The following is a 13351-nucleotide window of genomic DNA, read 5'->3' on the forward strand; positions in this document are numbered from 1 at the left end:
TGAAAACGGGTACATCAATTGATCCTAAGTATAATAATTCTCTATATAAAATTTGCATTGTTTTTGGATAACTATTTATGTTAAGATAACATTAAAAAAATTGTCAGGGGAAGAATTCAATTTAGCGTAAGAGAAAATAAGCTGCCGAAGAAGACCTGTTAAAAATTGTCAGTAATAAATTTTGCATCTCACACACTAGGATCCATGTTATATATTGATATCATTAATTATATTTATATATGTATGTGCATCCATTTATATCGATGTAATCATACCGATATTTTCGCCGTATCATTTTAGTGAATTATAAAATGAAAATTAACAGCAATATCATATGTGTTTATTTTCTCGCAGATCTGGACGACAGATCCAATCATGGCTTTTAAGAAGAATTAATTTTATACATTTTAATTTTTATTATGAACGCTATTAAATATTTTCAGAAGGACTTATGATAAAAATAATTATACGCGTATGTTGTTACAGCCATAAAAGTTACTTTAGCTTATAATTTTCTCAAAGATCTCTCTTCGCTATCATCTTTTACTAGAGGAAATAAAGCTTTCCGGGCGAAATTGGTTAAATATAAGCTTATTACTTAAGTGAAAGTTATATCGGATACAAAACTAATCGATTCTGATAACGTATCTGTGTTCGTATGACTGAAATTGTAAATAGTACGAAACTCAATTTTAAATATGATAGGTGGTAATCTTTTACTTATTTCTTTATTAGCCACTTTATTGAAAGACCAATCGGATGTTGAAAGTGTTTTAAATGATAAAAGCAAGAGGACCTTTTTAAATCCCAATAGCTAAGTATATACTCTGCGCTTATAGTAGAATTATAGCTAAAGTGAATATTCCCTAGTTCCTTCGACGTATTGTAAAATCTTGTCTCATTTCATGTTTTTCTTATATAGCTATTTAATAATAGAAAACACACAAAGTACTGAAAAAAAAAAAAAATTAATAATTTATATATTTCATAATTCTTTTCTCTTTTTGTACATACCAATAAACAATTTTTCTTCGTACGGTTATTAATAAAATTAGTGTAATACTACCACACATATGCTTTGTCGATTTAGTGAATATGGGTAATGTCGGATAATATTAATCATTTACTATTAATTACCTTTTTCACATGATGATAGGCTAATGTGAGGAAATATGTGTAAATACATTTTATTATGGTAAAATACTGAGTTTTGTGTATTTTCTTAACTACCGATATACATTCCGTACATCGGCAAATAATGGTACGATATATATATATAAAAATATGTTTATTTTTCACACATTTTTACATACACGGTTCATATTTTATGAATACAAAAAATGGTAGTAATAATAATTAATCAATCAACTTGTCAATTTTTCGTACATATAAAAGAAAAGGCACATTAAAACTCTAAAAAAAATTTTTCTTTAAATATGAAATATATTCTTTTATTATTTTTGAACGAAAAAAATCAATGTGCCAGTACAAACACGCGTTATAAACTTCGATTAGTTCAACCCTGTGCATCTGATATGCAGTTTCCAAATAGAAAATGTTAATAAATAGAAGAAAACAAAACAAGGGAAACAGAAAGTATAATATTATCGACATCTTGGTGGGACATTTATAAGCTTTAACTTACGGCTAGCATTATATCTAAATTATTTAACAGCTTATTTCGAATGATATTAAATTATTGTCATGTGTGATTATGGACGGTTGTTTAAAGTTAATGTTGATTAGCCCAGCATTTCGAGCAATAATATTGAGTTTTTGGCGATCCAAAGTATTGGCAGCCTTCAGTGCGGCACTTTTTCACGGAGTCCTGTAAAAAATAGCAATTATAGTTTACAAATTTTGTTTTTTTTACAGCTTACTTATATACCTTTGACTCATCACTATTGTTCCAAGTCTTTGGCCCCGTACTATTTGATGGAGTTTGATCGTTATAAAATGTAGATCTGCGAAAATGAATATATATTTAGTTTGTAATCATCTAAGATAATTAGCATTTCGAAACTATACCTTGAAAGATAAAGTGTGTGATCTTTATTATTTGGGTTGGTGGGTAATAGTTTACTAACGCTCGCATGACTACCATGATCACTGGCAGTGTAAAACTTAGATCTTCCAGCACCGTAATTCAGTTCACTACCTGTGTCATCTATCTGATGGTCTTGTAAATATCTATAAAGATACAGTAATTAAATTCTATTTAATTCAGCTGTCAAATTTATTAAATAATCAGAATAAGTTAAAAATACCTTGCATGGGCACTTTGAAGATAATTTTGTAGCATCTGGTCCACGTATTGATGACGTCTACTTTTTATTCTCACACATAACAATCCTTCTGTAGAAATTCCACCGTTTGTAGAAGGCGGACTCTTCGGCCTTTTATTGGTCATAAACAATATTTTTTTACTAACAGATCTGCCAATAGAACCGACTTGTTTCGCGACTTCTAACAGTTGTTTCGCGGTCTTTGATAAAGAACCATCTGTATCAGAAAATCTATCAATATCTTCGGATGTAAAACTTTGATATTCGCAGTCTAAATATTGTCGTAATAAGATCTCCATCTGTATGTAACAAAAATAATTTTATTTTATTAATTTAATTTTTCAGGGTGCCGATAAATACATGCAACTAAATTTACGTACGGTATCCTGCGTGCAGCTTAATAACTCTCGTGAACCGTCAATCCAATCCCAATCAGGGCCAGGATCCACGGCAAATAAAACTGACAATAGTTTGCCTGTATCCGGATCTACCAGCGGTATACTAACTCCTTCGCCGCAAGCGCTACCATAATCGTTACATCCGTCTACAGTTACAAGCGGGGAGAAGTGAGCAGAATGATATGCCAGAAGCAAGGGTGTTCTGTGACACAATAAAGGCGAAACTTCCAAAGGTAAATATACTCCACCGAATGGAATCGGCGCTAAGGCTACTCCGTCCGCGTCCTTTAGCATAGTTTCCGCTATAACTATAATAGGTCTTCTTAAGACATGGGCCAAGGTTAAAACGTGTATCTGAAACGAAAGCAGACGTTGTAATTCCAAAATATAGTTTATATAAATTTAAGAAAATGCTACCGTACTTCTTCAAGGCTCTGATAAGAGGTAGCAGTCTGATTTCGGATTGTAGGAGAGGCCATATCCACTATACTCTGCCATTCTGATAACCATTCCGCTTCTGTATACGATAACCCAGCGGCCGCGTTTAAACCCGTTTGCCTCCATTTCCACCGTCTAAAATTTATAGTAATAAATAAATCTTTATTTCAATTCTTTACTCTCATTAAGATTAGCTTAATGTTAGCTTAATTTTTATGTACCTGAAAAGCGCGTGCCTGTATTCTCCTTTGGTTAAAGTGTTATGCAACGCTTCTCTTAGGGTAAGTAATCTATCGTGAAAGCCCCACATTCCCAATGATGCAGCATGAAGCAGACAATTGCCATCTCCAGATGTTGCAAGTGGCCAAAGAATTCTAGTACTTCCACTTTTGTACCACCAATTTAAACGACCTGCGGCTTCCAAAGAACTCAGACATCCGTTTTCTATGAGATCCTTCTCCAAAAATTTACGAAATGAATCTAGAATACATAAAATGTCAGTTAAATGCCGGTAAAAACATTTTTAGTACAATACACGTTGCGTAAGAATAAAACAAGCACCTGGATACACAGACAAGTCTGGTAATGAGAATGTAAATTCTGGTGTATCGGGAGTTCCTAAAGCTGCCAGTTGCGAACGTGCGTAGGAAACAATTGCTGCATTTTCAGTAGCGCGAGAAATACCCCTGGCCAACTTTTTGGTTGCACCTGTGGCACTTTCCAGACCATTGTCTGGAGGATTCTCGCTCTCCAAGCCATCATACATGGATAAACCAACACTCATAACACAGCTGTGCCCTGTTGACCAAAAGCAAAAATAATCTATATTCAGAATGAATCATGAGTCATCAGTTATTAGTCACAACTTGTCAGCTTTAAGTATCAAATACTTGATATATCTATTGCATAGATATTTAAATAGTTCTTTTCAAGTGTTAATACTAATAGGCTACAATATTGTTCTTACAAATTATCAGAACAATTACATCAAAGATTATCGCGAATATTAGAAAAATTACAATTTTTATCTAAATGCATTCAATAAAATGCAATAACATTTCTTGATAACGTATCAATTTCTCTTTTAAAAGATAAGCGAATAAGTAGAAAATTTAGGTAATTAAAATTTTCATTAATCGCGTTATTGGCATAGTCAAATCGTGCATTAACTTTTTTTTTTTTTTTTTTTACTTTGACGACCGAAAGAAGAGCGAGGTTTTGCCACTTGTAACCGGTAAGCAAACGCAGCTGCAGCGGTACGAAACAAAATGCACAAGGTCACAATAGAGATTCATAACCGGCTACGATTACGCGCGAATGTCAAGTAAAGTAATCGCGCACCACATATACGTATATGCTCGTATATACATATCGTGTATACATACGCATATAGACAGCCACAGAAATAGGACAAGGTTTCGTAGCGGCCGCCACCTACGATCGAAAAAAAAATAAAATAAAATAAACTAAAATAAAATAAAAAAAAAAAAAAAAACGCAGCAAGTGAAATCGCGCACTGACCACAAGCGCAACTTTCGGGAGAAACAAAAAAAATAATGCGACTCTCGCTTTCGTTCGATCGTCATCTGTTCGTAAATACCTGCGTGGGTGTCCGCCGTGACGAATGCCCGAAACAAGAGAAGAGCAAGAGAAAAGGATAAAAAGACGGAGAGGTGAGGTGGAGCGAGAAAGATCGAGAAAGAATTGCGAACCTTAGGACCGTTATCGAATTAGCTCGTGGACGCGACGGAGTAGCACGGTTACTAATTCTTCCGACTGATATCCTAGTCGATGTCCCGGCTCGTGCGTCCTCATATTTCACCCAAGGCGACTTCCACGAAAGGGGGAAGCGGGGGAGGGGGGGCTGCCCGTGTCGCGACGACGGCGAGCGGCGGGTGCGCGGGATTCGGAAATCGCGACGATCACGGCGTTATAAACACGGCGACATAACCTTACGAGGTGTTCGCACTCCCGTCTGGTCTGGCTTGGCGCAATCCTCGCGACGGTGCGACGCGGTACGGTTTGGTGGGAGGCCCCTCGCGGAGAATAGACTACGCGTAACAATCGGGCGGCACGCTCATACGGTAATTACGCGGTGAAACTTTAAACGGGTCACATGCTTTTGGCGGCGCGTGACGACCGGCCGTACGCGTGCGCATTTTATTAATTTTCTAACGTCGTGCCAACTATTTCAGGTGGCGAAAATGAAGGGGGAAAGGAAACGAGGGAAGAGGAGAAACTACTCGGACTCGAGCTTACGAGGAAACGTGACCACTCGTGCGAAACGCGATAACGCGAGCGATGTTTCTCGCCGATAAGACGGGGTGACTCACGCATTTAGGTTTGTATTTACGTACTGTATCGAAAAATTAATCTTTTTGGTCATTTTCCTGAGATAACATTGAGGATTGTTCGTTAACAGAGTGTCTCATCGGAGGTTCAAACGGTTAAAAAAAGACCCGTCCACTAATGCCCTCTCGAGGAGACGTGGTTTAATTGAGGAACGTTAGATGGCATCACTTGGTCCGATTTCTGTTGCCGAGTCGTCGCAACAGCTGACATTTTTCTGGCTTATTTTAACGTAAGTTTTTCCGATGGAAATTTGTTGCGTTTCGTGAATATATAAGCAGAGAAGAATATCAGAGCAGAAGTAATTATTTTTAATATATTTAAATAATTAGTATTTATTATTCAATAATCCAATATACAGCGCGTATGATAATATTCAATTCGCTTATTAAATGTAAATGATTAATTAGCTTTATTATTAATTAACGTTATTTTATTAATTTCCTTTTTACAATTAGTAATATCGAAATAATTTAATAAAGTATGAGATGATCAATGTATGGAAAACGTATGAAAAAAAAAAATTAATATATATATATTAATTCTTTTTCAGGTTATCGCTGATAGAATACTTCGCTAGAGTACAACATCGATGAGGGAACTTATTATATTTGCATGTTACAATATTGATATCATCCGCTGGTTGTATCTGCCGTTATTTATTTCTAAATCATTGATAACCGTACTTTGACAATCACATTTTTATTTACGATTAATAAGAATCAATTCCAAAGAATTACTTTAATACGAAATCATTTAAATAAAATCTTTAATTTTATTTAACAAATTCAATATGCTAATAGCCTACTGTTTTTGCAAGCGGATTGTCAAAGTACGATCGCGAATGCGCTCTTACGACGTGGCGCGACGAAAAAGCCGTGGTTATTGATACAATTGCTTATACAGCAATTGGTATAATCAACTTGCTTTTATGGTGCGCGTTTCACCAAACGGTTCTCTTCTTTCGACGGGCATCATAAAATTCGAAGGCCTTTAAACGCGGCGCGCTTCATGAAAAGAAACCCTCGTACACGGTCTCGAAAAAAAAAAAAAAGAAAAAGGATCAAAGCGTTTATCTTTCCTTATTGCGGTTTCGTTATATAATTTTTATAATTGTATAAATATTCTTTAAATCTATTTTACGTCTGCGCGCCCGAAAAGTCGTTCGAGTTAATTTCCTATTAAAATTTGCTTTACATTGCTAATTATATTTTTTTTCTTTTCTTTTAACATTGGTCGTTTATCACGAAGTACATTTCTAACCGCAGTAATGCTTTAAAATTTTATATATTTTTTTTCTTTACGTGAAGAAATACGTGTAAGTGGCACGGATAGGAAAATGTGTGACGCTCGGTGATCGTGACGACCGATTGTTGATTTACTCGGCCGACTTTTGTACACGGTTTACCAGTTAGTGGACAGAAGGGTTAGGTAAGAGGGATGTCGAGTCAGGGGAAAGTACGCCTCGGAATGGTAATGGTAATGGTACCGAGGCAGAATGTCAGAAACGCGAATTATACGAGCATTCTTTTCTTACTCGATACTTTCTTCGACGTCATCTTCGTCGGGTCCGTTTACAGTTAAGGACACGACGTGACGGCGAGATGAAATTAAGCATCCGCGCTTTTGTCTCTCACGGTCGTTGACTTTCAATATTAAAATTTAACATTCGGCGAGCCGTCGCCACTGCCATTAGTCTATCTCGCAATTCGTCGTCACATGCTGATCAATCTGCGATGATATCAATATTTTCCACCGCTTTGCAATACGTATTTAAGCTTCTGCGTGTAACTTCTTGAACGTCGTACCCGGTTCTCGAAACTCCTTTCAGCACAAAGAGCAAATACAATTAAAACGTTTATAAATTTTAATAATGCGCACGCAAATGTTACATAAGACGAAAGAAATAGTTAAGTTCAATATGAACGTCTCCGACGAATATAAAATAATTTTCTTCTTCCGAGAAATTTGAATTAAAATTATTATTGCGTTTGAAAGAGTCGAAAGGACCGACGACGACACCGAGCATGAATATGTACTTAAGTGTTAGCCTGAGGTGTAATTTGAAAGATCAATACGAGATATTCTTCATTAACACACGTTAATGAAGACTCATTAGAAGCTCTCGGTTCATTAGAGCATTTGTAAGAAACGTGAAGATTCTCTTTCTCGCGCGTTGAGTCTTATCTAGAAAATGTACAATGTAAAGGCAGTTATGGCGTTTGATGCGGCGAAGGCAGCTAGGCGTACGTGACTTCCCCCTTTCCATGTCCCCCCTCCTCGGACGCCGTGGACGAGGGTGGTGGTAGAGGGAGCGCGTTTCCCCCTCAGTCCTCTGTAACCGGTGCTCCGTAATACATTTACGCGCGCGCTTCGTGTGAGATTCGACGCACACCACGCCAAGATCATCTACGCTAGCCGTCGTCGCCGAAGTAAATTCCATATCTGCCTCTCAGTGCATACACACACGTCCTTTCTCTTTCGTAACTCGTAGGGAATTGTTTACTCTGCGTATAAAAATACTACGCATACGTAGGCTTTTCTCGCTGAAGGTAAAAACCAACGTTGATATCAGATTTCGTGCACTTTTGCTTTTCGAGTGAGTCGTTTTTATGCTTAAATATATGTAAAATATATACAGTTTTTAGTATCGAATGACAAACGTACGGTTCAATCATTTATTAGGTTTTTTTAATACGCGGCTAATCAATGTCGAGTTTTTCGTGTAATTTTTTTTTTCAGTAATATTTGCAAGTTAAGAAAGAAAGAAAAAAAAAGATTGATAGTGCCGCATAAATGTTAATATCTTATCGAAATAAATATCAGGGAAAATAAAGAAGTTAATAAGTTGAATTACGCTTTGATCAAAGTTGTCGGCTTACCGCGGATCATTTGTATCGCCATTTTAATGAAATTTCCTCGTACCGCCGCGCCGCTCTCAACGATTTTTGTCACTTAAACATTCCTCACTCGCGAAGAGGTTTACCTTCATCCCGCGGCAGCTCGCAACACGTGCTCGCGGTACTGCCGCGGGTTTCTCGGAAAGTATCAAATCTCAAAGCTCGTACGTGCGCACGGCGGACGGCTATATTACGGCATTTTTCAGCGGGCGCACTCGCGTGCGGGCGCGCGTACGGAAAATGGTGCTACGAGGAATTCTCATTGAGATAACGATACGACGGGAGAAGCCCTCGCCGACGCGCGAGGGGTGCCCGTATCGTGGGAGTGATTCGCGAAGCGGGGAGAAAGGACGTGAGGGAGAGATGCCTCTCCCGCGGTGGATCGTTTATTTCTTTTCGTTTTCCGCGCCCAGGCTCGCACTTCGTCCCAGCCGCGTGTGCGTTACGCGGCTCGATGCCTGGCAAGCACGCGCCGATCGAAATTTTACGTTTCCAGCAAGCGCGGGTTCGGTCGGCTTCCACAAGTGGCGTCGCTGTCGGGTCGCCCGAGTCGCGCGCGCGGGCGATCAGTCGGGAGCGTGAGTTCAGTCTGCGGAGACGTGTCGTCGTCCGTTCCGCCCGGCACCGCGTCGTCTCGTCCGCGCCGTCCGCGTCGTCCGGCGAAGACGTCAAAAAAAACGCCGCGGGTCCGTTGCGGGTCGCGGGTGTTCCGCGCCTACGTCGTCGCTCGTGACAAGTGCCTGCGGATTTGTGTGTTGTGCTCAACCGTCTGATTAAGTGTCGCCGAACTTCGCCGGAGTGTGCCCTCATCCCCCCCCCTCCCCTTCCCGAGGGAGGAAAAGGAGTAACTGGAGCGAAGGAGACCGTCCGAGGACGCCGCATCCAACCCTCGAGCTGCCCCGAGACGTCGACCTGCCCCGGCTGTGGTGAGTACACTCTAAAATTGTTGATCTTTTCATACTTTTGCCCGCGATATCGCGAGCAGAAAGCGCAGCTGACACGCACCTCGATCACGGCGACCGTCAGCTCCCGTGCCTCTTATCGCGCCGACGACCGCGCACGATGGCGCGACGAAATTGATTTCGAGCGTACGCACTGCGGGCGATCCTTGATGCACTCCTTCGAGCGCCCCGGCTGTTAACGCGCCGCTCGACGGTAAATGTCTCTGCTTGACAAGAAATTTGTAGCCTCGACGGTAAAGCATCGCGAATCGCCGCTCCGTCTTCATTCCGCAGTTTTGCTAGGGAACACAAAAATCGCCCGCGGTCGCCTGCGGTCGTTACGAAGCGCCTGTGTATTTTTTGCCCGCGCCGCGTACATTTGGCGACACGATTGGACAAATGTATGTGCGTTAAACCGCGGAACGGTGCGCCGCATGGATATTTGTAGAAGCTACGCGGCGTAGGTTCGTTATCGCGGATTGTATTTCGGCCGGAGACATTTTGTTTGATCGTCCCGTTTATCCAACGTCCATCGTCGTAATTCAGATCGGGGAAATTAAACGCGAAACGCTGCTTAGGGTTAGCACTCCTGATTTATCGTTTCTATTGTTGGCAAAACTGAGGGGTTATTATTTCGAAAATTGCGACGTTCATAGGTCTCTGCTTGGCAGGATAACTTCTCACCCCAATCGGCCGCATTACAAAACGTGAATTTCCTCGCGAAGCGTGGCCGCGTTTTCTAGAAAGGCCAGCACACACGTGCGATGTTTTCCCCGGACACACGTTCGACAACAGGTTTTCGCACGTAAGCATCCGCATCGCTTACGTAACGCGCGTCGAAGGTTGCTCGAGTCGCGGCGAGGAGCCTCTCGGGGGAGCGTCCTTACACTCGCCGACAATAATTCACCACTTTCGCGCAAATCGCGGACAGAAATTTCCCCGTCGTGATATTCACACCTAAACGTTTGAAGAGCCGTCCTCTCGAAAAGTTCGTCGACAGCCTCTAATTTTTTTTTTTTTCCACGTTACATTAGCACCGCATTTTTTATAACTCGGCACGCGAAGGCAGAGCCGTGTTTCTATATTTGGGAACCGCGTGGAATTCGACGAAGTTGATTGCGATGCAATTGAACGCCAATGTCACGGCGCGCGATACGTAAACGCGTTCGTCGCCTTCGCGCTGAATGTTAGGAAACGCGAACAACTTTCCGTTCTTTGCATAAACGTCGTTGAGCATCGACGTAAATAATCAATAATGCCTCCTTGCCTCGAGAACGTAACGACGTTTCTTTTATACCTGCCGCGTTGAAGCAGCCCCGCGTGAAACGTGATTTCGCCAACGTTTTCCGTTATCGTGACACTCGCTCCCCCGCGACACACGCTAATTGGTACTTTAGAAAATGTAATTCACGCCGTTCAGTTTTCCACGCGAGCGCGAAGCGGATATAGCGTAATGCCGCAGGATATTATTACCCAGCGTGCAAGGACGCGAAATTCCACCATTGTTTTACGGTAAATAGAATCGAAAGTCTAAATAAACCTTTTCGTTTCTATCGTATCTCGCAACGGGATTGCATTCTCGCTGTGTTATTCGGGCAAGCTTGAGATAAAGACTTTCGTATCGCCGGAGATCTTCATTGTAGCGGGAACGATTAACGTTAATCTGTGCGCATTTCCGAGCCCCTTTAAGAGAAATAGATAACAGCAAGTATTCGTGTCATTAGGAAAAGATTAGATAGATCGCCGTTATCTGAAATATTTTTTTTACACTTAGACTGAGCTTGTGACTAAAATTTTTATTTTTCATATTTTTCACACTTTTAAGTTACGTCTCTCAATTTTTTTTTTTTTCTATTCGAATGTTAGTGAGAAGCTTATTGCGTATCTGTGACACACGTGTACGTCGTATATCGTACACGCACATGACAAGTGTATGCCATTTAAATACGTCGTGAGATAAGATCGCTGATAATGCACTTGCGCGACTACGCTATCCATTGTCACCGCGATATATTAGGACGGCATTGAGTAAATGCCTGTGAATCATGCTGTTTCCGACAATTATATAGGCTGATAGCGGTAGAAGTTGCGTTAATTTTGCTCGTCACATCCGGCCGTTCGTAGCTGCCTCGTAATATTAATTCGTCAGGAAAATTAAAAGCCACCGCGTTTTTTTAAATATTTTTTTTACGCTCTACTTTATAACTTTCTAACGTAATCTTTTATCAAAATTAATCGATAAGAAACGTCGAGCTTCGAGAGCCCAAACGCGGCCAGCGGATCTAGTAGTCGTAAGAATATTATTATCACGTTACCGCAGAAACTCGATTTAGCTCTCTCGGTACTTGTGAATGTTTTCCTTCGCGATATGATATCCTTGACAACGGTACGATAAAAATTAATCGCGGTTGCACAAGTATTTGTATCGCGAAGAAATTTGTTACACACGGCACGTATAGGAATTCAAACCCACCTACTTTCATATTTAATTCACAATCGATATTTATTGCAAGAAAATCTGAGACGCGAAACATATTATATTTAAATGTGCCACTCGCGAAATTGCGTACGCAATACTTATGATGTGGCATTGTTTACTTTGCCGTGTTGCCTGAACGTGATTTATTGTCGCAGACGCGTAAAAACAAACTCGCGTATTTACTTCCCGCTTGAATTATCGCGAACGCGAGGGTCCCGATGAGATTTTTGCCGCTTATTACCGAGTCTTTCATCAAACATTTTAACGGGACAATTCCACGAACGTTCAATGAAAACGTAATTTCTTAGAGCTGTCGCTGATTGCGTAACGAGTTCTTCGCTACCTTTTTCCCGTGTCTTTGAAATTTCATTGAAACGGGAGGTTTCTTTTTCTTTTTTTTTTTTTTTTCTTTCCTCTGGTAATTATATGTTCCCGTCGCGCTTTTACAAGCAAATATTAACATATAACTAACTTCTTTCGGAGTCGTGCGCGCCGAGTTAATGGAGTTTCGCTTTTTCCGTAGAGCTCTTCGCGAAATCTGTTAATACGTCGGGCTTGGAAATGATCATCTTGCAAATACAATGATTGCGATAAAAGTAGGGAACAAAAATTAAATGAAATAAATTGATTATCTCGATACTTTCTAACGTACCTTTCGAGAAACGCAGCTTTATTAATTCCGCGGAATGTAAACGTGTAATCCTGCAGATTTTCGCATCGCGGCTCATGAATATGTAAATAAAGATTGTTCGCAGTAGATGACTTCTTGACAATTGATGCGCCTTGGCAATGCCATCACGGGAGGGATTTAAATCTTTAATCGTACACGGTTAATGACCGACGGTGGTTGCACGCGCACGCCGCAAGCTGTTACGCGCCGTATACGACACGACATATCGTTCTCCCTTCGCTCACATAAAACGCATCGTTTTTGATGCAGGATTCTCTCTCTCTCTCTCTCTCTTTCTCTACGTTATTCGGTTATCCTTGCCGCGTACTGACAGAGAAACTCGTCCGCTACGCCCCTTCGTCTCGTGTCCGCCACGCGCTTTCCTCGGGTCCCAAAATCAATATAGGCGTCGCCGACGCCGACGCTGCCGCCGCCACGGCGACGCGACCGACGCCGCGCCGTTCTGGTCAGGGTTCCACCATCCTTTCCGCCGCATTTCTCGTAACGAGAGACGAGAACTTCCTCTAGGTCTCTAACGAACCGTGATAGCCGCGCTCGTCGATTTCTCGAAAGTTACCCGACGGTAATTAGTCGTCGCGGGCGTGTTCGGCTCTACGAACTCTAAACCGAGGAACGAAATCAAGAAGGGACGTGAGTCTGTATCCCTTGACGATGTTAAACAATATATAATATTTTTTCCCAACGCGTCCGTACGTCGTTTCGTCGACGGGGACGACGTAGTTGAGTCGTTACGAATATTAAAACGTCAGTTCTTGCCGTAAGAGAGAGATCCGCAGATAAATCACGGAGCGGTCTCATATTAATAGTCGCGCGCTCATCGATCCCGCCTTTGTTATCCTTCGGGGGTTGACTCCTCCGAAGCCTTGCGCG

At 41.0% G+C, this 13351-nt stretch overlaps 2 protein-coding genes and 1 long non-coding RNA gene across 10 annotated transcripts in view; 2 read left to right on the forward strand and 1 right to left on the reverse strand.

Moving 5' to 3' along the window:
• Positions 1-1273: 1273 nt before the first annotated feature.
• LOC139111195 (OTU domain-containing protein 7B) lies at positions 1274-5063 on the reverse strand. 3 transcript variants are annotated; one of them, XM_070671321.1, is made up of 9 exons: positions 4834-5063; positions 3683-3919; positions 3343-3601; positions 3106-3256; positions 2666-3037; positions 2268-2584; positions 2029-2190; positions 1889-1964; positions 1274-1828 (listed from the first exon to the last, which is right to left on the reverse strand). In XM_070671321.1, the coding sequence occupies exons 2-9, from the start codon at positions 3903-3905 to the stop codon at positions 1733-1735; spliced, it is 1656 nt and encodes a 551-aa protein (XP_070527422.1). In that variant the 5' UTR covers positions 3906-3919; positions 4834-5063; the 3' UTR covers positions 1274-1732. The 3 variants fall into 3 exon arrangements, with proteins under 3 accessions (XP_070527422.1, XP_070527423.1, XP_070527421.1); XM_070671322.1 differs by having other exon boundaries at positions 4722-5063; XM_070671320.1 differs by lacking the exon at positions 4834-5063 and adding an exon at positions 4507-4525.
• Positions 5064-5070: 7 nt separating this feature from the next.
• On the forward strand, positions 5071-6602 carry LOC139111199 (uncharacterized). Its single transcript, XR_011547161.1, has 4 exons — positions 5071-5205; positions 5317-5462; positions 5544-5702; positions 6024-6602. It is a non-coding gene; the product is annotated as an uncharacterized lncRNA (long non-coding RNA).
• Positions 6603-8884: 2282 nt separating this feature from the next.
• Prosap (SH3 and multiple ankyrin repeat domains prosap) overlaps positions 8885-13351 on the forward strand; it is a 104523-nt gene continuing 100056 nt past the window's right edge. The window contains exon 1 of one of the 6 annotated variants that reach the window (XM_070671314.1): positions 8885-9296. The gene's annotated coding sequence lies outside the window, so the exon portion shown is untranslated. The remainder of the gene's footprint in view (positions 9297-13351) is intronic. The other 5 variants (XM_070671309.1, XM_070671316.1, XM_070671313.1 and 2 more) reach the window with 5 other exon arrangements.

This window comes from Cardiocondyla obscurior, linkage group LG23, assembly GCF_019399895.1.
Source record: "Cardiocondyla obscurior isolate alpha-2009 linkage group LG23, Cobs3.1, whole genome shotgun sequence".
Classification (NCBI taxonomy): domain Eukaryota; kingdom Metazoa; phylum Arthropoda; class Insecta; order Hymenoptera; family Formicidae; genus Cardiocondyla; species Cardiocondyla obscurior.

Excerpts from the sequence above, each read along its gene's own strand:
- LOC139111195 (XM_070671320.1), bottom strand. Across the intron at positions 2,191-2,267 it reads CTTCAAAGTGCCCATGCAAG|ATATTTACAAGACCATCAGA; the intron begins GTATTTTTAACT and ends GTATCTTTATAG. Across the intron at positions 1,965-2,028 it reads CACACACTTTATCTTTCAAG|ATCTACATTTTATAACGATC; the intron begins GTATAGTTTCGA and ends TCATTTTCGCAG.